Raw genomic sequence first — 25,502 nt, forward strand, 5'->3', positions numbered from 1 at the left:
ATTGACACTGGGGCTTCTATAGAGCTGATGGCGGCGAACGTCTACAATCAACTGCGAGACAAGCCGACCATGAAACCGGCCAAGATCAGAGTTTTCGCATACGGACAGAAAACGCCAATTCCGTTAATAGGGTGCTTCCAAACTAAGATACAGCACCAAGAAGAGAAGACAACGTCTACCGTCTACGTCACAAAAGAAGGTAGCGGGATGCTCCTTAGCGGCCAAACAGCTGAAGAACTCCACCTCATTTCCTTCGCCCTGGCCGTCCTAGAAGAAGAGCTAGACACAATTCTGGAAGAGTTCGAAGACGTGTTCAAAGGGATTGGTTGTCTCCGGGGGAAAGAAGTATCGTTGCACATTGACAAATCCATCCAGCCGGTGGCCCTCCGTCATCGACGAATTGCATTTCACCTAAGAAAGAAGGTGGAACAGGAGCTGGAGACCCTTGAAAAACAGGGGATAATCGAGAAAGTCAGTGGACCCACCCCATGGGTGTCGCCGATCGTGGTGGCGTGGAAACCCAAGCAGCCAGGGCAGGTCCGCATCTGCGTCGACATGCGTTTGCCCAACGCAGCGGTGAGGAGAGAAAGACACCTAACGCCCACCATAGACGACATTCTGGGAGAGCTAAATGGAGCGAAATGGTTCTCCAAAATGGACCTGAGGTCAGGATACCACCAGCTGCCTCTGCACCCGGACTCCAGGTACATCACCACATTCTCCACTCACATAGGCCTCCGGCGCTATCGGCGACTCAACTTTGGAATATCAAGCGCTGCAGAAGTCTTCCAGAACACGATTCGTGAAGTACTGAGTGGGATCACCGGTGTCCTGAACGTCAGCGATGACTTGCTGATCTATGCTGACACAGTGGAAGAGCACCACAAGAGACTAAGAAGTGTCCTACAAAGGATTAAAGAATCTGGCCTCACTCTGCACAGAGAGAAGTGTCAATTCCTACAGAACACAATCAGCTTCTTTGGGTACACCTTCTCCGACAAAGGAGTAGCCCCTGACCCCGACAAAGTGAAGGACGTGCAAACATCCCCCGCACCGAACAACACCTCAGAAGTTAGGAGCTTCCTCGGGATGGTGAACTTCTTCGGGCGGTTCATCCCGGACCTCTCCAACCTCACCAGACCGCTACGAGAACTCACAAAGTCCACCACCCCGTGGCAGTGGGGAGAAGAGCAGGAACTGGCGTTCCAGAACACCAAGGCGGCCCTGTCAGCCAACACGACTTTGTCAGACTTCGACCCTACCAAAGCCACCAACATAGCGGTAGACGCCAGTCCCTATGGACTCGGAGCGGTACTGGCACAGAGCCCCAACGGTGAAGACTGGATGCCCATAGCCTACGCCAGCAGGTCACTAACAGAAACAGAACAGCGCTACTCACAAATCGAGAGGGAGGCCATCGCAATCCACTGGGCCTGCCGGCATTTCCATGTGTACGTCTATGGACACCCGTTCACTGTTTCCACTGATCACAAGCCCTTACTCCCTTTGTTCAGAGGGTCAGTCTCCAAGCCTCCCCCGAGAATCGAAAAATGGATTCTGCAACTCCAAGAATATGATTACAAGCTGGAATTCAAGCCCGGTGCGTCCAACCCGGCCGACTACCTCTCCCGGCACCCCCGGGCGGCAACTACCAGAGAGAAAGAAGATGCCGAAGAGACAGAGGAGTACGTACAGCTCATCGTTGAACGATCGCGTCCGCTGCCCATGGACATCAACATGATCGTGGACGCAACCCGCAAAGATGAAGTCCTGCAGCTAGTGACAACCGCCCTAAGGGACAACGACTGGAGAACACTCCAGAACTCGCTGAGCCAGAGAACACCAGAAGCCAAGCGGGCCCTTGAAACAATCCTCAAAGTGAGAGACGAACTATCTATGGACAGTCAAGGTTGTATACTCCGAGGACCAAGGATCGTGATACCCGCGAGTTTGACTCAACAAGTGATCGAATTAGCCCATCGAGGCCACCAGGGAGTGGTGAAAACAAAGAGCAGACTCAGGGCCAAAGTGTGGTTCCCGGAACTAGACATGAGAGTCGAACAGAGAGTCAAGGAGTGTCGCTGGTGCCAAGCAGCAGGCCCCCCCGAACCACCTCCCCCGGTCATCACCGAGGAGAACCCCGACAGGCCCTGGGAACAAGTGAGTGCTGATTTTGGGCATCTCCCCGATGGACGGTACATGCTTGTCGTCATTGATGACCTGACAAAGTATCCTGAGGTGGAAGTGATACCATCGCTCACAGCCAAAGAAGTGACAGCCAAATTTGAGAAACTCATCGCCACCCATGGCATCTTCGAACTGGTCAAGACCGACAACGGACCACCGTTCCAAAGCCAAGAATTCGCGGATTATCTCCAAGAGTGGGGAATCCAGCACAAGAAAATCACCCCCAGATGGCCCCAAGCCAACGGAGAGGCGGAGCGCTTCATGAGGACCCTCAATAAGGTGATTCGGATTGCCCACGCAGAGGAAGCACCCCTGGAGAAAGCCATTTACACGTTCCTGAGGGAATACCGGCTTACACCCCATCGCACCACCACAGCTGCCCCTGGGCCAGCCGCCATGGGGCGAATTGTCCGAGACACTATTCCTCATCACCACACCTGGACCCCAGCGGAAGCAAATCCTCAGAAAACCCTGCTGAACAGAAAACAATCAAACGATTATGCCAGCTTCAAACGCAGGGCCACGGAGTCATACATTGGAGAAAGAGATCAAGTATATGTGCGAGATCGATATCCAGGAAGCAACTTCAGGCTCCCGTTCGAACCCAAACCATGGACAGTCACCCGCCGGACCGGCACGATGGTAACGGCCCAACGCGATGGAGAAACTGTTACCCGCAATGTGTCATTCTTCAAGCGAGCCTCGGGCCCGCCTGATGACAGGCCCGGCCTAAACCCGGACAGAGCGACACCCAGCCCGCCAACACCATGCGCCGGATCCCCGGTGAGTGATCATGATGATGCCGCAGACCAGATGGGGGCAAGCCCGCCGGTATCAGAGAGTCCCTGCATGATGAGCCAACACCCCCCCGGGGAAGGGCTTTCGCCAACACCAGCCCGACCTGAGACCCCGAGGCGAGTACTGTTTCGAGGGGAGGCCGCAGGCTACGGCCTGAGAAGAAACCCAGCCCCCTCATCACAGCTGGCGGACTTTGCTGTAGGCTGAGACTGTAGAATCAGAACATCAGACTGGTAACAGGCCTGCCGGCCATTTGTTTTGTTTTCTTTCACACATCCACCATACAGTCACTGTTTGCATTCTGTTTTAATAAAGGTGGAAAGGAGTGTAATGTTTAAGGCTGCCCAGCGCAGTCTAGTGTTCACGCACGTAGACGTGCGCCAGCGCGGACGTGGTACGTGGCGTCCGCGCTGACTATAAAATAAAGGAGGCGTGGTCTCGGGGTTAGTCCGGACCACGCGGAGGAGCAATTACGTGTCCCGTGTCCTCTTGTCCTGCGCAGCGGCCCAGCGCTGCGCCAGTGCACACGAAGGCCACAACACCCTACACGCGGCCGCGAGCCAGACCTAGCGTGTTGTTCAAAAAGGACCTCTAATTTAATTAAATTAAGGAAGGAAAGCCAATACTTACAGCAATAACTGGGAAAACATCGCAACACGTTGAAAGCCTAGTCGGACACACAAGGTGGTTGTGCGCATGCGCGGTACAATCAGGCTGATCCCGAAACGTAGAGCACCAGAGGATGAAAGTGAAAGCATTGTAACGCGCACTGTGTCACCGCTTCCAACGCGCCCTAATTCTGTTTGTGAAGGCACTACGCCTCTCCCCCAGTAATCTGACAATTTACACAACGTAGTTGCCTTGGCATTGAAGAAACAATTTCCCCCTTTTACCGTTCCTGCTCGTCCTCGATTAAGGTGCCAGTTAAAGCCAAATAAGAAGCCCTCATTCTAAAATAAGAGGATGGGTGATGGCGCATTTTGGGGACATGGCAGTTGGCTCGCGCTGCTTTCTGCGACCGTGTGCTTGCACTTAAAATGGGGCCTCGAGCGTTGCACTGGTGGCCCGATGCGACGACCTTTATAATTTATTTGGGGACACTGAAACTACTGTAATATCTGACAGTAGTGTCAGTGAGTGTCCCCAAATAAATTATAAACGCCGTCGCAACGGTCCACCAGTGCCGCGCGGCTGCCGCCCTCTAGATAGTGCCGCCTGGGGCGGACCGCCCCCACCGCACCCCCCTAGCTACGCCAGTGAAAATACCACTTTTAGAAAGTAGGTATTTTCTTGCTCAGCCATCCAGTAGGCCTCTGCTGGGGTTGTGGATGGACTGTCTTGCTTTGGGATGGCAGGGGCTGGGGAGGAGCAGTAGCCTCAGATAGTCTAGGTGGATCAGGAAAGGGCTGAATAGACCTGGGCTGCATTTAGAGTAGGGGGAGGAGATTGACTTTCCCCTGAATGGGCCTGGTCTGCCCTTGATTTATTTTTAAAACATATTTTATTCGTTTTATACATGAAGGGTACAATTCTCTTGGTATACATCATCAACTTACTCCATCCTCACTCATAATCCTCTTCAACCCATTATTAGGGGTCCTCAGCTATTTGTTAGGCGAATCCGACATAACCCGTGCTATATCTGTCCAGTCTTGATACCCTTCTTGTCCCCCCAAACGCAACTTTCCCAAAATAGTCACAATCTTAACATCCCCCTCCCTTCCCCCTCCCCCCCTGTGTGTGTTACTACAGGCAAACTGTTAGATTCGGGGCAAATTGGTGCTGCTAACTAATGCGATCTGTATCAGCCTTGTGAGGTGGACTCTCCCTGCTCAGCCCTCTCCGCTTGACCCCCCTTTATGCAATGATCAGCCAAGGACTGCACTAACGCCTCCCATGTGTGCGCGGTTTCTAGTGCCTTTTCGTTGTTTGAGCGCCGCGCTTGCTGGTATCTAACGGTACTCTCACTGTGTGCCCACTTCTGGAACTCAGCTCTCCATCTCACGCTACTAGGACCATCCCTAGATTTCCAGTGTCCAGTGATTTCTCTCTTGGCTAGTATCAGTCCCATATCAATGAAATTGCTTGTGACCTTAGTCTTGGAAGTGTGTGGAAACCAATGCAATATGCAAGTTGCCATGTCAAAAGTTACGTGTCTATCCGTGACCCCTTCTAATACCTCCCCTACGTCCTCCCAGTATGCTTCCAGCGTAGGAATGAATGAATTAATGAAATAGGTCTTATAAGGCGCTACTTAGCCCAAGGGCATCAAGGCACCAAACATAAAAAGTGGACAGACAAACAGACACAGGAGTCTTTTAGCACCAAGTCCAAGATCTACGAGTAGGCCTCACGGAAAAGCCAGGTTTTCAGTTGTTTACGGAAGGGCCCCGGCAAATATTGGGCGGCCAGTTCTGGGGGGTGGGGGGGAATTCCAGAGTAGGACACCCCCATAACATGTGTTCCAACTCCGCCCCTTCGCTCGCGCACCGAGGGCATGCTGCGTTCTCAACCTGGAAATATTTCCTGATCTTACCTGGTGTTAAGTATGCTCTATGTAATATAAAGAAATGCACTAGTTGGAACCTTGCATTCCTTGTGCTCTTCCATGCCCTGCGTATTATTTGTCCCCATGCTTCCTCCGGTATAGCTTTCCCCATGGCCATTTCCCATTTCGACCTCAGTGCGACCAATGGTTCCAGTCCCTCATGTAGCATTCAGGAGTATAGGCAGGTCACCGCCTTGAACGTCCCTGCCGCCATTACCACATATTGGCATGCCATCGTCGTCTTGGGTTCAATCAGACCCAGTAAAGTCCCTGGTAAAGAGCACTGAGTGTGCCAGGGCCTGTAAATCAAATGCTACTACTGGACCTGCAGCACTGATTGTGCCACCCACATGAGTAGCCCTGAAAAGGTAATTCAGACCTGCCACTGCAGAGTCTGCGCGCAGTTTGTAACTGCCATGTCGACTTGGCAAGGGCACCCACTTGCCAGGCCCTAACCTTCCCTTTTCTTACATGTCAGTCACCTCTAAGGCAGTCCCAAGGAACCTTTGGGCAGGGTGCAGTGTATGTGAAAGGTAGGACATGCCCTGATGGTGTGGCATGTCCAGATAGTAAATTACTGCCAATTTCGTTTTTCCCTATTGCAAGGCTACCTGGTCCCATAGGACATAATGGGGAGTTTGTTTATAACATCTTATAAGCATAACTGGCCCAGGGAACTAGGTAGAAAAATAAAGTTTATTATGCTTGAACTCAGAATCTAAAGATGCATCTTTTAGTGAAGGTGATTTTTACATTCTGTGTTCGAAAATACCACTTTTAGAAAGTAGGTATTTTCTTGCTCAGCCATCCAGTAGGGCTCTGCTGGGATTGTGGATGGACTGTCTTGCTTTGGGATGGCAGGGGCTGGGGAGGAGCAGTAGCCTCAGATAGTCTAGGTGGATCAGGAAAGGGCTGAATAGACCTGGGCTGCATTTAGAGTAGAGGGAGGAGATTGACTTTCACCTGAATGGGCCTGGTGTGTCCATGATTTTTTTTTAAACAAATGTTATTCGATTTATACATGAAGGGTACAATTCTCTTGGTATACATCATCAACGTACTCCATCCTAACTCATAATCCTCTTCAACCCATTATTAGGGGTCCTCAGCTATTTGTTAGGTGAGTCCGACATAACCCGTGCTATATCTGTCCAGTCTTGATACCCTTCTTGTCCCCCCAACCGCAACTTTCCCAAAATAGTCACAATCTTAACATCCCCCTCCCTTCACCCTCCCCCCCAGTGTGTGTTGCTACAGGCAAACTGTTAGATTCGGTGCAAATTGGTGCTGCTAACTAATGCGATCCGTATTAGCCTTGTGAGGTGGACTCTCCCTGCTCAGCCCTCTCCGCTTGACCCCCCTTTATGCAATGATCAGCCAAGGACTGCACTAACGCCTCCCATGCGTGCGCGGTTTCTAGTGCCTTTTCGTTGTTTGAGCGCCGCGCTTGCTGGTATCTAACGGTACTCTTACTGTGTGCCCACTTCTGGAACTCAGCTCTCCATCTCACGCTACTAGAACCATCCCTAGATTTCCAGTGTCCCGTGATTTCTCTCTTGGCTAGTATCAGTCCCATATCAATGAATTTGCTTGTCACCTTAGTCTTGGAAGTGTGTGGAAACCAATGCAATATGCAAGTTGCCATGTCAAAAGTTACGTGTCTATCCGTGACCCCTTCTAATACCTCCCCTACGTCCTCCCAGTATGCTTCCAGCATAGGAATGAATGAATGAATGAAATAGGTCTTATAAGGCGCTACTTAGCCCAAGGGCATCAAGGCGCCAAACATAAAAAGTGAACAGACAAACAGACACAGGAGTCTTTTAGCACCAAGTCCAAGATCTACGAGTAGGCCTCCCGGAAAAGCCAGGTCTCAGTTGTTTACGGAAGGGCCCCGGCAAAGATTGGGCGGCCAGTTCTGGGGGGGGGGAATTCCAGAGTAGGACACCCCCATAACATGTGTTCCAACTCCGCCCCTTCGCTCGCGCACCGAGGGCATGCTGTGTTCTCGTCCTGGAAATATTTCCTGATCTTACCCAGAGTTAAGTATGCTCTATGTAATATAAAGAAATGCACTAGTTGGAACCTTGCATTCCTTGTGCTCTTCCATGCCCTGCGCATTATTTGTCCCCCTGCTTCCTCCGGTATAGCTTTCCCCATGGCCGTTTCCCATTTCGACCTCAGTGCGACCAATGGTTCCAGTCCCTCATGTAGCATTCTGGAGTATAGGCAGGTCACCGCCTTGAACGTCCCTGCCGCCATTACCACATATTGATTCAGAAAAGGGGGTGGTGATGAACAGAGTGTCTGAATTAAGCAGACCACTCTTACCCAGTCCAAAGATCAGGGCTTGATCCATCACCGTTTTTTAGCTCACTGCACCATCCCAGCTCAGAACTTGGCTATATGCAAATTAGTCTGTTCCTGTCCCAGTGCATGATGGGAACATGGCAAACCAAACTACCAAGCCAATTCTTGTACTGGGAAGGAAACAAGCTTCCGGGGACCGGTTTCTGCCATTTCAGGCGTCGTCGGCCCGGCTTGCTTGAATCCTGATGGTGCAATGAGCAAGGGACTCACATCTGAGTATACCCTTCCACGCTTATGGTGGACAAAATGATTCAGAAAAGGGGGTGGTGATGAACAGAGTGCCTGAAGTAAGCAGACCACTCTTACCCAGTCCAAAGATCAGGGCTTGATCCATCACCGTTTTTTAGTTCACTGCACCATCCCAGCTCAGAACTTGGCTATATGCAAATTAGTCTGTTCCTGTCCCAGTGCATGATGGGAACAGGGCAAACCAAACTACCAAGCCAATTCTTGTACTGGGAAGGAAACAAGCTTCCGGGGACCGGTTTCTGCCATTTCAGGCGTCGTCGGCCCGGCTTGCTTGAATCCTGATGGTGCAATGAGCAAGGGACTCACATCTGAGTATACCCTTCCACGCTTATGGTGGACAAAATGATTCAGAAAAGGGGGTGGTGATGAACAGAGTGCCTGAATTAAGCAGACCACTCTTACCCAGTCCAAAGATCAGGGCTTGATCCATCACCGTTTTTTAGCTCACTGCACCATCCCAGCTCAGAACTTGGCTATATGCAAATTAGTCTGTTCCTGTCCCAGTGCATGATGAGAACAGGGCAAACCAAACTACCAAGCCAATTCTTGTACTGGGAAGGAAACAAGCTTCCGGGGACCGGTTTCTGCCATTTCAGGTGTCGTCGGCCCGGCTTGCTTGAATCCTGATGGTGCAATGAGCAAGGGACTCACATCTGAGTATACCCTTCCACGCTTATGGTGGACAAAATGATTCAGAAAAGGGGGTGGTGATGAACAGAGTGCCTGAATTAAGCAGACCACTCTTACCCAGTCCAAAGATCAGGGCTTGATCCATCACCGTTTTTTAGCTCACTGCACCATCCCAGCTCAGAACTTGGCTATATGCAAATTAGTCTGTTCCTGTCCCAGTGCATGATGGGAACAGGGCAAACCAAACTACCAAGCCAATTCTTGTACTGGGAAGGAAACAAGCTTCCGAGGACCGGTTTCTGCCATTTCAGGCGTCGTCGGCCCGGCTTGCTTGAATCCTGATGGTGCAATGAGCAAGGGACTCACATCTGAGTATACCCTTCCACGCTTATGGTGGACAAAATGATTCAGAAAAGGGGGTGGTGATGAACAGAGTGCCTGAATTAAGCAGACCACTCTTACCCAGTCCAAAGATCAGGGCTTGATCAATCACCGTTTTTTAGCTCACTGCACCATCCCAGCTCAGAACTTGGCTATATGCAAATTAGTCTGTTCCTGTCCCAGTGCATGATGGGAACAGGGCAAACCAAACTACCAAGCCAATTCTTGTACTGGGAAGGAAACAAGCTTCCGGGGACCGGTTTCTGCCATTTCAGGCGTCGTCGGCCCGGCTTGCTTGAATCCTGATGGTGCAATGAGCAAGGGACTCACATCTGAGTATACCCTTCCACGCTTATGGTGGACAAAATGATTCAGAAAAGGGGGTGGTGATGAACAGAGTGCCTGAATTAAGCAGACCACTCTTACCCAGTCCAAAGATCAGGGCTTGATCCATCACCGTTTTTTAGCTCACTGCACCATCCCAGCTCAGAACTTGGCTATATGCAAATTAGTCTGTTCCTGTCTCAGTGCATGATGGGAACAGGGCAAACCAAACTACCAAGTCAATTCTTGTACTGGGAAGGAAACAAGCTTCCGGGGACCGGTTTCTGCCATTTCAGGCGTCGTCGGCCCGGCTTGCTTGAATCCTGATGGTGCAATGAGCAAGGGACTCACATCTGAGTATACCCTTCCACGCTTATGGTGGACAAAATGATTCAGAAAAGGGGGTGGTGATGAACAGAGTGCCTGAATTAAGCAGACCACTTTTACCCAGTCCAAAGATCAGGGCTTGATCCATCACCGTTTTTTAGCTCACTGCACCATCCCAGCTCAGAACTTGGCTATATGCAAATTAGTCTGTTCCTGTCCCAGTGCATGATGGGAACAGGGCAAACCAAACTACCAAGCCAATTCTTGTACTGGGAAGGAAACAAGCTTCTGGGGACCGGTTTCTGCCATTTCAGGCGTCGTCGGCCCGGCTTGCTTGAATCCTGATGGTGCAATGAGCAAGGGACTCACATCTGAGTATACTCTTCCACGCTTATGGTGGACAAAATGATTCAGAAAAGGGGGTGGTGATGAACAGAGTGCCTGAATTAAGCAGACTACTCTTACCCAGTCCAAAGATCAGGGCTTGATCCATCACCGTTTTTTAGCTCACTGCACCATCCCAGCTCAGAACTTGGCTATATGCAAATTAGTCTGTTCCTGTCCCAGTGCATGATGGGAACAGGGCAAACCAAACTACCAAGCCAATTCTTGTACTGGGAAGGAAACAAGCTTCCGGGGACCGGTTTCTGCCATTTCAGGCGTCGTCGGCCCGGATTGCTTGAATCCTGATGGTGCAATGAGCAAGGGACTCACATCTGAGTATACCCTTCCACGCTTATGGTGGACAAAATGATTCAGAAAAGGGGGTGGTGATGAACAGAGTGCCTGAATTAAGCAGACCACTCTTACCCAGTCCAAAGATCAGGGCTTGATCCATCACCGTTTTTTAGCTCACTGCACCATCCCAGCTCAGAACTTGGCTATATGCAAATTAGTCTGTTCCTGTCCCAGTGCATGATGGGAACAGGGCAAACCAAACTACCAAGTCAATTCTTGTACTGGGAAGGAAACAAGCTTCCGGGGACCGGTTTCTGCCATTTCAGGCGTCGTCGGCCCGGCTTGCTTGAATCCTGATGGTGCAATGAGCAAGGGACTCACATCTGAGTATACCCTTCCACGCTTATGGTGGACAAAATGATTCAGAAAAGGGGGTGGTGATGAACAGAGTGCCTGAATTAAGCAGACCACTCTTACCCAGTCCAAAGATCAGGGCTTGATCCATCACCGTTTTTTAGCTCACTGCACCATCCCAGCTCAGAACTTGGCTATATGCAAATTAGTCTGTTCCTGTCCCAGTGCATGATGGGAACAGGGCAAACCAAACTACCAAGCCAATTCTTGTACTGGGAAGGAAACAAGCTTCCGGGGACCGGTTTCTGCCATTTCAGGCGTCGTCGGCCCGGCTTGCTTGAATCCTGATGGTGCAATGAGCAAGGGACTCACATCTGAGTATACCCTTCCACGCTTATGGTGGACAAAATGATTCAGAAAAGGGGGTGGTGATGAACAGAGTGCCTGAATTAAGCAGACCACTCTTACCCAGTCCAAAGATCAGGGCTTGATCCATCACCGTTTTTTAGCTCACTGCACCATCCCAGCTCAGAACTTGGCTATATGCAAATTAGTCTGTTCCTGTCCCAGTGCATGATGGGAACAGGGCAAACCAAACTACCAAGCCAATTCTTGTACTGGGAAGGAAACAAGCTTCCGGGGACCGGTTTCTGCCATTTCAGGCGTCGTCGGCCCGGCTTGCTTGAATCCTGATGGTGCAATGAGCAAGGGACTCACATCTGAGTATACCCTTCCACGCTTATGGTGGACAAAATGATTCAGAAAAGGGGGTGGTGATGAACAGAGTGCCTGAATTAAGCAGACCACTCTTACCCAGTCCAAAGATCAGGGCTTGATCCATCACCGTTTTTTAGCTCACTGCACCATCCCAGCTCAGAACTTGGCTATATGCAAATTAGTCTGTTCCTGTCCCAGTGCATGATGGGAACAGGGCAAACCAAACTACCAAGCCAATTCTTGTACTGGGAAGGAAACAAGCTTCCGGGGACCGGTTTCTGCCATTTCAGGCGTCGTCGGCCCGGCTTGCTTGAATCCTGATGGTGCAATGAGCAAGGGACTCACATCTGAGTATACCCTTCCACGCTTATGGTGGACAAAATGATTCAGAAAAGGGGGTGGTGATGAACAGAGTGCCTGAATTAAGCAGACCACTCTTACCCAGTCCAAAGATCAGGGCTTGATCCATCACCGTTTTTTAGCTCACTGCACCATCCCAGCTCAGAACTTGGCTATATGCAAATTAGTCTGTTCCTGTCCCAGTGCATGATGGGAACAGGGCAAACCAAACTACCAAGCCAATTCTTGTACTGGGAAGGAAACAAGCTTCCGGGGACCGGTTTCTGCCATTTCAGGCGTCGTCGGCCCGGCTTGCTTGAATCCTGATGGTGCAATGAGCAAGGGACTCACATCTGAGTATACCCTTCCACGCTTATGGTGGACAAAATGATTCAGAAAAGGGGGTGGTGATGAACAGAGTGCCTGAATTAAGCAGACCACTCTTACCCAGTCCAAAGATCAGGGCTTGATCCATCACCGTTTTTTAGCTCACTGCACCATCCCAGCTCAGAACTTGGCTATATGCAAATTAGTCTGTTCCTGTCCCAGTGGATGATGGGAACAGGGCAGACCAAACTACCAAGCCAATTCTTCACCAGAAAGGAGACAAGCTTCCGGGGACCGGTTTCTGCCATTTCAGGCGTCGTCGGCCCGGCTTGCTTGAATCCTGATGGTGCAATGAGCAAGGGACTCACATCTGAGTATACCCTTCCACGCTTATGGTGGACAAAATGATTCAGAAAAGGGGGTGGTGATGAACAGAGTGCCTGAATTAAGCAGACCACTCTTACCCAGTCCAAAGATCAGGGCTTGATCCATCACCGTTTTTTAGCTCACTGCACCATCCCAGCTCAGAACTTGGCTATATGCAAATTAGTCTGTTCCTGTCGCAGTGCATGATGGGAACAGGGCAAACCAAACTACCAAGCCAATTCTTGTACTGGGAAGGAAACAAGCTTCCGGGGACCGGTTTCTGCCATTTCAGGCGTCGTCGGCCCGGCTTGCTTGAATCCTGATGGTGCAATGAGCAAGGGACTCACATCTGAGTATACCCTTCCACGCTTATGGTGGAAAAAATGATTCAGAAAAGGGGGTGGTGATGAACAGAGTGCCTGAATTAAGCAGACCACTCTTACCCAGTCCAAAGATCAGGGCTTGATCCATCACCGTTTTTTAGCTCACTGCACCATCCCATCTCAGAACTTGGCTACATGCAAATTAGTCTGTTCCTGTCCCAGTGCATGATGGGAACAGGGCAAACCAAACTACCAAGCCAATTCTTGTACTGGGAAGGAAACAAGCTTCCGGGGACCGGTTTCTGCCATTTCAGGCGTCGTCGGCCCGGCTTGCTTGAATCCTGATGGTGCAATGAGCAAGGGACTCACATCTGAGTATACCCTTCCACGTTTATGGTGGACAAAATGATCTTTGGACTGGGTAAGAGTGGTCTGCTTAATTCAGACACTCTGTTCATCACCACCCCCTTTTCTGAATCATTTTGTCCACCATAAGCGTGGAAGGGTATACTCAGACATGAGTCCCTTGCTCACTGCTCCATCAGGATTCAAGCAAGCCGGGCCGACGACGCCTGAAATGGCAGAAACCGGTCCCCGGAAGCTTGTCTCCTTTCTGGTGAAGAATTGGCTTGGTAGTTTGGTCTGCCCTGTTCCCATGATGCACTGGGCCAGGGACAGACTAATTTGCATATAGCCAGGTTCTGAGCTGGGATGGGGCAGTGAGCTAAATAACGGTGATGGATCAAGCCCTGATCTTTGGACTGGGTAAGAGTGGTCTGCTTAATTCAGACACTCTGTTCATCACCACCCCCTTTTCTGAATCATTTTGTCCACCATAAGCGTGGAAGGGTATACTCAGACATGAGTCCCTTGCTCACTGCTCCATCAGGATTCAAGCAAGCCGGGCCGACGACGCCTGAAATGGCAGAAACCGGTCCCCGGAAGCTTGTCTCCTTTCTGGTGAAGAATTGGCTTGGTAGTTTGGTCTGCCCTGTTCCCATGATGCACTGGGCCAGGGACAGACTAATTTGCATATAGCCAGGTTCTGAGCTGGGATGGGGCAGTGAGCTAAATAACAGTGATGGATCAAGCCCTGATCTTTGGACTGGGTAAGAGTGGTCTGCTTAATTCAGAAACTCTGTTCATCACCACCCCCTTTTCTGAATCATTTTGTCCACCATAAGCGTGGAAGGGTATACTCAGACATGAGTCCCTTGCTCACTGCTCTATCAGGATTCAAGCAAGCCGGCCCGACGACGCCTGAAATGGCAGAAACCGGTCCCCGGAAGCTTGTCTCCTTTCTGGTGAAGAATTGGCTTGGTAGTTTGGTCTGCCCTGTTCCCATGATGCACTGGGCCAGGGACAGACTAATTTGCATATAGCCAGGTTCTGAGCTGGGATGGGGCAGTGAGCTAAATAACGGTGATGGATCAAGCCCTGATCTTTGGACTGGGTAAGAGTGGTCTGCTTAATTCAGACACTCTGTTCATCACCACCCCCTTTTCTGAATCATTTTGTCCACCATAAGCGTGGAAGGGTATACTCAGACATGAGTCCCTTGCTCACTGCTCCATCAGGATTCAAGCAAGCCGGGCCGACGACGCCTGAAATGGCAGAAACCGGTCCCCGGAAGCTTGTCTCCTTTCTGGTGAAGAATTGGCTTGGTAGTTTGGTCTGCCCTGTTCCCATGATGCACTGGGCCAGGGACAGACTAATTTGCATATAGCCAGGTTCTGAGCTGGGATGGAGCAGTGAGCTAAATAACGGTGATGGATCAAGCCCTGATCTTTGGACTGGGTAAGAGTGGTCTGCTTAATTCAGACACTCTGTTCATCACCACCCCCTTTTCTGAATCATTTTGTCCACCATAAGCGTGGAAGGGTATACTCAGACATGAGTCCCTTGCTCACTGCTCTATCAGGATTCAAGCAAGCCGGGCCGACGACGCCTGAAATGGCAGAAACCGGTCCCCGGAAGCTTGTCTCCTTTCTGGTGAAGAATTGGCTTGGTAGTTTGGTCTGCCCTGTTCCCATGATGCACTGGGCCAGGGACAGACTAATTTGCATATAGCCAGGTTCTGAGCTGGGATGGGGCAGTGAGCTAAATAACGGTGATGGATCAAGCCCTGATCTTTGGACTGGGTGAGAGTGGTCTGCTTAATTCAGACACTCTGTTCATCACCACCCCCTTTTCTGAATCATTTTGTCCACCATAAGCGTGGAAGGGTATACTCAGACACGAGTCCCTTGCTCACTGCTCCATCAGGATTCAAGCAAGCCGGGCCGACGACGCCTGAAATGGCAGAAACCGGTCCCCGGAAGCTTGTCTCCTTTCTGGTGAAGAATTGGCTTGGTAGTTTGGTCTGCCCTGTTCCCATGATGCACTGGGCCAGGGACAGACTAATTTGCATATAGCCAGGTTCTGAGCTGGGATGGGGCAGTGAGCTAAATAACGGTGATGGATCAAGCCCTGATCTTTGGACTGGGTAAGAGTGGTCTGCTTAATTCAGACACTCTGTTCATCACCACCCCCTTTTCTGAATCATTTTGTCCACCATAAGCGTGGAAGGGTATACTCAGACATGAGTCCCTTGCTCACTGCTCCATCAGGATTCAAGCAAGCCGGGCCGACGACGCCTGAAATGGCAGAAACCGGTCCCCGGAAGCTTGTCTCCTTTCTGGTGAAGAATTGGCTTGGTAGTTTGGTCTGCCCTGTTCCCATGATGCACTGGGCCAGGGACAGACTAATTTGCATATAGCCAGGTTCTGAGCTGGGATGGGGCAGTGAGCTAAATAACGGTGATGGATCAAGCCCTGATCTTTGGACTGGGTAAGAGTGGTCTGCTTAATTCAGACACTCTGTTCATCACCACCCCCTTTTCTGAATCATTACCACATATTGGCATGCCATCGTCGTCTTGGGTTCGATCAGACCTCCCTTCCAGTGCTTGCGGAGCGCAGAAACCAGCGCAGCATGCAATAGGAACCCTCCTCTGTGCAGATCGTACCTCTCCTTTAATGCTTGATAAGGCAGTAACTCTCCATTCTCATATAGGTCCCCAAGAACCTGGATCCCTGCCTGTTTCCAGTCCAACAGTGGCTACCAGTCCCCCCCATGTGGCAATGCTGTAATCATACCCAGCGGAATTTCAGGCGCATAGGGATGCAACACCCCCGCCCTACGTTGAGCTCAGTACCAGCATAGCCGTAACGTCTTCTCCTCCATGGTCAGATCCCCTATATCCAGCCTGCTCTGCCCCTGATAATGCTGTTTCCACTGCCTGCCAGGAAGCTACACCAGAGAGGGCAGAACTGGTTCCGGCTGGGCACAGACACTCTCTGTCTGAGAGGACAAAGGATTTTGGGTGATAAAAAGTGGAGCCCAAACCCCTAAACTTTAGAACTCTTTGACCAAGAAAACTGCCAAGAGGAAGAGCTGGAGAAGCTGAAAGGAGGAACTAACACTTTGCTGAGTGCTTTGCTGTGTTGGCCTGCAGTGGCTGCTTCTGCCTTGGGCAGTAAAAGGACTGGACTAAACAATCTGCATTCTATTCTTGTGAGTTTCTCCAAGGGCTTGAGGTAGAGCATGTCCCCTGTTCAAGAAGTTTCAGGAACACCAAAGACTTCAAGTTCTTCTACCCTCAGCAACTGGACACGGTGTGTTTTGGGCGGCAACAGCAAAAAAGCAATCCAAAGGCATGTTATGTTATGTTATGTTATGTTAATATTTTTTATTAGGCGCACAGCTGCTCCAGCGAAGGAGCGTCCTGGCGCCCGACAAGGTAAAACATAACACTACCAACAGAAAAGCAGGGAAGAAACGACTACAGGGAGATTAGAATAAAAAAGTTTTGATGGCTTTCCGAAAATGTGAAAGATCCTCTAGCATACGAATCTCAACCGGAAGGGAGTTCCAGATAGCCGCAGCCTTCACACGGAAGGATCGGCCACCGGCACGACACAACTTAAAACGAGGGGCCACGGCCAGAGCCTGGCCCAAAGATCGGAGAGAGCGTGCCGGGACATAAAAGGACAGGAGATCAGACAGGATCTGAGGGGCGATGCCTTTCAGGATTTTAAAAGCCAAACACAAAACCTTAAAATGAATCCTCATCTTCACCGGCAACCAGTGCAGGGAGCGAAGAACATTGGAGACGGAGCAGCATCTTGGCAGGCCTACTATTGCTCTAGCTGCAGCGTTTTGAACCCGCTGCAGACGGGTAATTTCTGCCTGGTTAGCCCCCACCAGGAGAGAGCTGGCGTTATCAAGCCGGGAGATTACCGTTGCCTGAATCACCAGCTGCCTGGTCGGGGCATCGAAGAATTTAAGGACCGGTCTTAGGCCCCGGAGAACGCCGAAACAACAGGCCGCGGTTTTTTTGGTATGGGCAACAAAGTTAAGGCTACTATCCAGCCAGACTCCCAAGTTTTTTAATTCTGAGACCGGAGTAGGGGATGGTCCCAATTCCGAGGGCCACCAGCTGTCCCCCCAAAGCTCCGCTCTCTTTCCGACAATAACTTCGGTCTTTGATGCGTTAAGCTGGAGACAGTGCGCCGTCATCCAGCTGGCCACCGCCTTCAGTCCATTCTGAAACCTGGGGGCATCAACCTCCGCATCCCCGCTGAGGGTAACCGCCAGCTGAGTATCGTCGGCATACGAGACCATAATTAGGCCCCACTGCCTTGCGACCTCAGCCAGCGGTCTCATGAATAGATTAAATAACGTGGGACTCAGCGAGGATCCCTGCGGAACCCCCATGGCCAGAGGATGGAGTTTGGACTGAAAGGGAGGGATGGCCACGCAAAAGGAACGATCGTCGAGGAAGGAGCGGAACCACTGCAGGGCCTGTCCCCCAACACCAATCTCCTCCAACCGGTGCAACAGAATGCTGTGAGAGACAGTGTCAAAGGCGGCGCTGAGGTCTAATAATACCAGCGCCGCCGTCTGACCAGCATCCAGCACCGTACGCAGGTGTTCCACCATCGCAAGAAGAGCCGTTTCCGTGCTGTGCCCAGCACGGAAGCCATTCTGCGTGGGATCGAGGACATCGGCCCGAGCGAGATGTTCTGACAGGGCCAAGTTAACATGAGCCTCTGCCACCTTCGCCGGCCAAGGGATTAATGAAATCGGTCAGGAGCTCTCGGGTGTCACAGGATCCATCGAAGGCTTCTTCAAGATTGGAGAAACCACCGCCTGCTTCCATTTGATCGGAACCACACCCGAGGTCAGCGAAAGGTTAATCAAGGAGCACACCGCGGATCGACCCAGAAAAGACTGGTCTCTAAAAAGAGCTGATCTTACTGGATCCGAGGGAGAGCCAGACTTGATCTGCAAGGCAAGTTTGTTAAATCCCTCCGGAAGTAACGGAGGAAAGGAATGCAATGTAGTGTGTCCTTGAATACCATCTTGAGTTCCCGGGTCGGGCCCAATGCCCGGAAAAGCCTGATAAATAACTCGAACCTTCTCCAGAAAGAAGGAAGCCAGTGCCTCACAGTGGGAGATGGAACCAACTGCCAGGGAGGTGGTTCTTTTCGCCAAAAGATCTTTAACGGCTTTAAATATAGTCTTGGAAGGGTTCGAGCTATTGCGGAATTCCAATGCATAAAACGCCGCACAAGTTTTACAAATAGCTCGATGATAGGTCTTGACGGAAGCAGCGTACGCGACTTTCGTATCAGCATCATACGTCTTCCGCCAGGCTCTCTCCGCCCGTCTACAACTCCCCTTCAGGGCACGCAGTGCCCCGTCATACCAGGGGCTCGGATCTCTAGTGCTCAATTTACACGAGACGATGGGAATCAGAGAATCCAGCGCCCTAGTAGTCCATCTACAAAACTGATCGTAGCCCGCTTCCACGTCATCCAGCGGGCTCAACGGCACTTCCTGCAGAAGCCGGTGCAGGTCTTCCATCCTGATTTTATTCCAATGACGCTTGGCAACCCGCCTAAACGTTGGAGTAGAGGGGGTCTCTGGCAAAGAATACCGGATGGACACAAGAAAATGGTCCGACCACCCTAATGGAGAGATGGATACAATACTGGCCTCAGTCAGATTAGTAAAGAAGGGGTCCAAAATGTGGCCTCCTACATGGGTAGGTTGTGATACCTGTTGGAAGAGCTGGAGAGCTTCTAAATCAGCTAAGATACTTTTCACCGCCGGGGTAGTGTGAATGTCGAAATGGAGGTTCAGGTCGCCCATGATGGAAAAATTAGCACAGCCCATGGCTAATGCGCTGACAGCGTCTGAAAAGGCGTCTCTGAACACTACATCACTCCCCGGAGGGCGGTAAACCACCATCCCAGAGAAAGTAAACTGGGGGCTGATTTGGATCTTAAAAGAGGCACTTTCACAGCCATCGATGTTGAGGCCATTCCAATTACAGGTAAAACAGGACCTAACTATAAGAGCAATACCACCTCCTCTAGTTGGCCGGTTCAGAGTGTAGATAGAATACTCAGGGGGGCAGGCTAAGTTGATAATGGCCACATCCGCATCCTGAAGCCAAGTTTCAGTGATGGCAAATATGTCCGGGGACTCATCCTTAATGAGATCGTGGATGGCCTGATGATGTTTTACCATGGATCTGGCATTTACGTTCAACACCCTAAGAGTACGTGCAGGGCCCTTACTCCTGGGGACAGATGGAATGTCCCTCTATGACGCCTCAGCGGACTACGTATCCTGATGGCACTGCAGAGGGCACCGCCGCAACGCCGTACCTGGTCTCACCAACGATGCCTTCTGATGCCCCCATGGAGCAGCTGCTTGCACAGCGACCTGTGGTCCCCAAACTCCGCCTCGATTCACGACTCAGCCTTGGTATCTGCGACGATGACGCTCCATGCCGAAATCGACGCCACTGCTTGCACAGTGATTCGAGGGCACCGCTCGTAAAGTTACGCAACGCACCACCCTCATCCCGCCCTGTAGCCTTGGCCTACCGACGCTGGCGCCATTGACTCCAGTTCGTCAGCCAACGATCGCGCTTCAGCAACGACAACAACGCTGCTTGCACTGTGACCTGCCAGCACCTCAACGAGCACAGCATAATTTCGCACCCCGACCCTGGTCTCACCGACAATGCCCTCTGATACTGCCACTGAGCCGCTGCTCGCACCGCAACCTGAGGGCATCGCACGTTGCACCGCTCCACTTCGCACCGCAGCCTGCACCCGGCCCCTGCCGGCACCAGCACTCCTGACTACAATCGCAAAGAGTTCAATCTGCAATGCTGTGACTTCAAGGGCCTGACGCCTCTTGCACCGACCTCTGGAACTGACGCCTGCTAACGCGAGAGGTCGCCGATGCCCTGCACTTCTAAAGGTACTGTTTTGCGGGTCTTCCTGACACCGTAGCTGGCCCGCAATGCCGCGGTCAGCCAGAAGTGTTTGGATTTGTTTGTTCACAACTCCATGATAGCCCCGGACGGAGCTATTGACTTCAAGGGACTATATTTCAAGGTTACTTTGATAACTGAAGATTTCTAAGGGCTGTATTGTGGATTTTTATCATTTTTGGTCTTGTCCTAAGTATATAAAAATATTGAATATTTTTCTAAACTGGTGTGGTGTCCTTTTGTAGTGCTTGCACTGTATTACTGTTGGTTATGTACAAATGCTTTACACACTGCCTCTAAGATCAGCCTGACTGCTCATGCCAAGCTACCAAGGGGGTGAGCAGGGGTTATTTTAGGAGGGTAACTCCCTTATCCTGACTAGAAATAAGGGTCCATATTTTGACAAAGGTACCTACCTCTGCCAACTAGAGACCCCCATTTCTAACAATGATCATGAGCCTGGACACTCCCGATTCATTCCACGCTGCTCGTTTTGACACTGAGTTTGGTGAGTCGAAGATAACTCTGTTGCTACTGATAGCAGATCTGTACCTACTGGATTCCCACTGCTCTAAATTGTGACTGCATATATGGGACACAAGCAATATGGTTTCTAACCGTAACCGTTATCAGATCTATGCTCCACGGATCTTGGCTACCAACTGCCAAGCTCCCATGGCTTTGCTGTTCCACAAGAAAAGCTCCCACTTTGCGATTGGTAGGCCATCCCCTTCAGGGAGACATCAATTGTGTGACAAGCCACTGATATATTACATTAGGATATAGAGAAGCTCTAGTGGAGATAAAAGATCTAGATGTCTCCAATTGCATTACATGGTTCAAACATATTAGAACATGGTTAGAGAGGGTTGGATTATTACACTTTTGGAGTAATCCATCTGCATTATCGCCTTGGTCCTAGAAGATTTTAAAAGTAACCTTTTGGGTTTACATGGACGATCATAGAACCAATGACATAACAAATGGTTCCTTGACTAAAGAATTTCTTTCGTTCAAAGTAGGCCCAAACTTTGAAACTTTTCTAAATGAAGTAAATCCACCTTTGGCTAAAACATTATATCTAAAGTTTAGATATGGAGTACTAATGTTAAAAAGTTGTTTAGCAAAGTGAACTAAAGATAGCAATGACAAATGCACGATGTGCAGTGAGGAAGTTAGGGAGGACATTGTGCATGTTTTATTTACTTGCCCTGCCTACACAATTCCAGGGAAAAGATGGATCAAACCCCTCTGTGTAAATATTGGTGTGCGATTGTGCAGATTAGCAGAAAGAATCCTAAAATCCGACACGCGCCAGGTCTTTGTTTTTGCCATAAGTAGGTTCCTGCTAGCAGTGTATTTTCTTAGGAAAAAAGCTGGTGAAAAATTCTGAAATTTTCATGAGATCCAATATATTTTTGTATAAACTACTTTAGAATGTTAAAAATTGATGTATATATTTTTTTTAAGATAATGATTGTATTGTGCCTTTTTAAACTATTTATGCATTTTTTTAAATGATGATTGATTACTTCCCCTTATGATTATCTATGCTCGTATTTATATCCACCCAGGATTGTGCAATGATGCAATGTCTCCTTACAACATTTGTGTTGTTCTCTTCTTCTAACTTTTATGATACTGTGTATCGAAATAAAGATTATAATGAAATGAAATGAAATGAAAGGCGGAAGTGGTTACCCCTTTGATGCCCCTTCCAATGGAATCACAGTCAATAGCAGTGGGCACTTTTGCAAGAGGGGAAGTCATCCTTTCTTGGGAAATCCACGAGTATATTTATAAGAGTAGCCGAGCGGACAGGTGATTTGGCTTTCAGCGAACTATAGGCTGAACCACCTGCCCAGATGGCTCTGGTTAAAGAGCCTTTAAATAAGCCTAATTCTTGCCAACGTGTCTTGTCACAGAATCACCAATTTGTTTTACTGGTGTAACAAAAATGGAGACACCATGGCGAGTGGCATGCCGCTCAAGAAATTATGACAAAGGATGGCAGTAGACGCTTTGACAGGTGGTGTTGTAAAGTTAGGGAAACAGGGAGGTTGACAGTAAACTAGAAGTTACTGTACATCTGGTTTCCCACCTAGGAGAGTTGCACTGTGAGGTGTTCTCTTCTCTATGGTGGTTCAGAAGATCTGGTGTTGAAGGTGCCCTTGACTAGAGAGTGTGAAGAGTTCTGGTCTTAGGAGTCCTTACCATGCCGAGTTTAGCCACAGTGGGAACATCTGGAAAGGGGATCAGAGTGGCAGGAAATGACTGATATTATGAGGTATCAGGTGAAGGTCTCGTGTTAAAACACTGCCGTCCTCCCAAGCCTCTTCTTGGAGAAATATTTTTAGTTCTCTACTGCTGCTGTTTGATTGAGCAAATAAAGCAGGGGAAGCTCAAAGTGTTCTTAACAGGTGTTTCTTATGCTTTTTAAACACAGATCCATATTTGAGGCATTCTTCTCTCCTGATATATTTCCGATTCTAAAATTAAGTCAGACGATTATATCAATAAAACAAGTACACCTTCACTTGGTGTGAGAAAAAATAAGTTTTCTAGGACTCTAAAGATAAACAATGGTGAACATAATAGTGACAGAGAAAGAAAATAGAAATTGTGTGGATTAGTACTCACCATGCAGTGAGGCTGCTTGGTGTCAGGGTGCTCACGGTTCAAGGAAGCAGCCTGATCTCAGTATCTCAGTAGTATGGATCAGTAAGCACTCTTTAATGAGGATGCTTGGGCTCATGGTAAATGTGTGGATTAGTACTCACCATGAAGTCATAATATTCACTGTGCAAAGAAGCAGCTTGACTTCAGAGTAATGTGTGGATTAGTACTAACTCTTCAACGAGGAATCCTACTCTTAGGGTAATACTTGGATTAACACTCACTCTTCAATGAGGCATCTTCATCGCAGGATAATGTGTGGATTAGTACTCACCCTGCAAGGAGGTGGCTTAGTTTCAGGGTAATGTGTGGATTAGTACTCACTATGTAAGGGAGCGGCTTGGTCTTAGTGTAATGTGTGTATCAGTACTCACCATGCAAGGAAGTATCTTGGATTCAGGGTACTCACTGTGCAAGGCAGCAGCCTGATCTCAGGGTGATGTGTGGATAAGGTACTCTTCAGTAAGGCTGCTTGGTCTCAGGAGAAACGTGTGCATCAGTACTTTTTGATAAAACTGCTTAGTTTCAAGCTAAAGTGTGAATTAGTACTCATTCTGCAAATCGGTGGCCTGGTCTCAGGGTAATGTGTGGATTAGTACTCCCTCTGCAAGGAAGAGCTTGATCTCAGGGTAATGTGTGGATCGGTACTCTTCAACGAGGCAGTTTGGTGTCGGAGTAATGTGTGGATTAGTACTCATTCTGCAAAGTAGTGGCTTAGTCTCAGTGTAATGTGTGGATTAGTACTCCCTCTGCAAGGAAGAGCTTCATCTCAGGGTAATGTGTGGCTCGGTACTCTCCAACGAGGCAGTTTGGTGTCGAGGTAATGTGTGGATTAGTACTCATTCTGCAAAGTAGTGGCTTGGTCTCAGGGTAATGTGTGGATTTGTACTCCCTCTGCAAAGAAGAGCTTGATCTCAGGGTAATGTGTGGATCGGCACTCTTCAACGAGGCAGTTTGGTGTCGGGGTAATGTGTGGATTAGTACTCACTGTCAAAACAAGTAGCTTGACCTCAGGGTAACGCGTGGAACAAAAGTATTCATATGACACCATGGTCTCAGTGTAACATGATGATTAGTACTCACTGTGCCTGGATGCAACTTGGTCTCGGGGTAATATGTGGACAAGTTCTCTTCAATGAGGGAGCCCGATTGTCGGGGTAATGTGTGGATTAGTACTCACCGCGCAAGGATGCAGCTTGGTCTCAGGGTAATATGTGGATTAGTACTCACTCTGCAAGGATGCGGCTTGGTCTCAGGGTAATGTTTGGATTAGTACTCACTCTGCAAGGATGCGGCTTGGTCTCAGGGTAATGTTTGGATTAGTACTCACTCTGCAAGGAGGTGGCTTGGTCTCAGGGTAATGTTTGGATTAGTACTCACTCTGCAAGGAGGTGGCTTGGTCTCAGGGTAATGTTTGGATTAGTACTCACTCTGCAAGGATGCGGCTTGGTCTCAGGGTAATGTTTGGATTAGTACTCACTCTGCAAGGATGCGGCTTGGTCTCAGGGTAATGTTTGGATTAGTACTCACTCTGCAAGGATGCGGCTTGGTCTCAGGGTAATGTTTGGATTAGTACTCACTCTGCAAGGATGCGGCTTGGTCTCAGGGTAATGTTTGGATTAGTACTCACTCTGCAAGGATGCAGCTTGGTCTCAGGGTAATGTTTGGATTAGTACTCACTCTGCAAGGAGGTGGCTTGGTCTCTCGCTTAATGAACGGCTTCATGTTCATCATCCGCACATCGACTCTGTATCCAATCAGCAGTTTCCCCTGAAATATATTGAACAAAGCATGGAAACTCAATTATTCAGTGGAAGCAAAATCTCCAGAAGATAGTATGTATACTCCACTGCATTTTATTATGTTTTTATTTATTCTTCCTGGAAAGTGCTATCACTACAGAACTAAAAGGAGGTAAAATGGGGAATCGATTTGCAACAGTAAACTGTACTACAGCAACCTAAGTGGTGGAAGATTGAATCAGTACCTAGATCATATGCTTGTGGGAAAAACACAGTCCTCACAATTTTGCATTATTTGCTGAAGTCCGTCTATAGGTGAAGGAGCAGCGTGTATGTGGGAGGAGCAACATGCAGCTGTGGGAGGCAGATGGTAATCTGAGGCGTAGCCTGGCACTAAGGGGCTCATTAAGATGGTGGACGGACTTGCGTCCGTCCGCCACCCTAGAGTAGGAGGGACCGTCCGCATGGGCTGCGGCGGTCCCTCCGTGCAAATTAGGATGTGACCGCCACCCTGGCGGTCACATCCTGGATATTTAACATTGCGGCAGGTGCAGCTTCAAGCTGCACCCGCCGCAATGTTAAAAAAGCATACATTGCATATGTATGCAGCAAGCAGCAGGCACCGCGCGGTGCCTGCCGCTTGCTGCATACATATGCAGGGGGGTACCATAGGTACCCCCCATGTGCACCCCCCACCCCCCTTCACCCAGGGGGCCCGCAACGGGCCCCGTAGTGAAGCACCGTATGCTTTTACACGGCGGAATATCCGCCGTGTAAAAGCATTTCTTTCTGTGCATCCTAATATGGTGGACGGTGTCTGAGAGACACCG

The 25,502-nt window shown here is 49.6% G+C and overlaps 1 protein-coding gene across 10 annotated transcripts in view; it reads right to left on the reverse strand.

Moving 5' to 3' along the window:
• The window catches only part of LOC144785024 (uncharacterized), a 409,707-nt gene that overhangs the window by 273,209 nt on the left and 110,996 nt on the right, over positions 1-25,502 (reverse strand). For all 10 annotated transcript variants that reach the window (XR_013601741.1, XM_078664142.1, XM_078664148.1 and 7 more), the window contains exon 2: positions 24,611-24,700. Coding sequence is in view for 9 of the 10 variants with exons in the window: in XM_078664142.1 (XP_078520268.1) it covers positions 24,611-24,664 (54 nt within the window). In the remaining variant the exon portion in view is untranslated. The remainder of the gene's footprint in view (positions 1-24,610; positions 24,701-25,502) is intronic.

This window comes from Lissotriton helveticus, chromosome 10 (genome assembly GCF_964261635.1).
Source record: "Lissotriton helveticus chromosome 10, aLisHel1.1, whole genome shotgun sequence".
Classification (NCBI taxonomy): domain Eukaryota; kingdom Metazoa; phylum Chordata; class Amphibia; order Caudata; family Salamandridae; genus Lissotriton; species Lissotriton helveticus.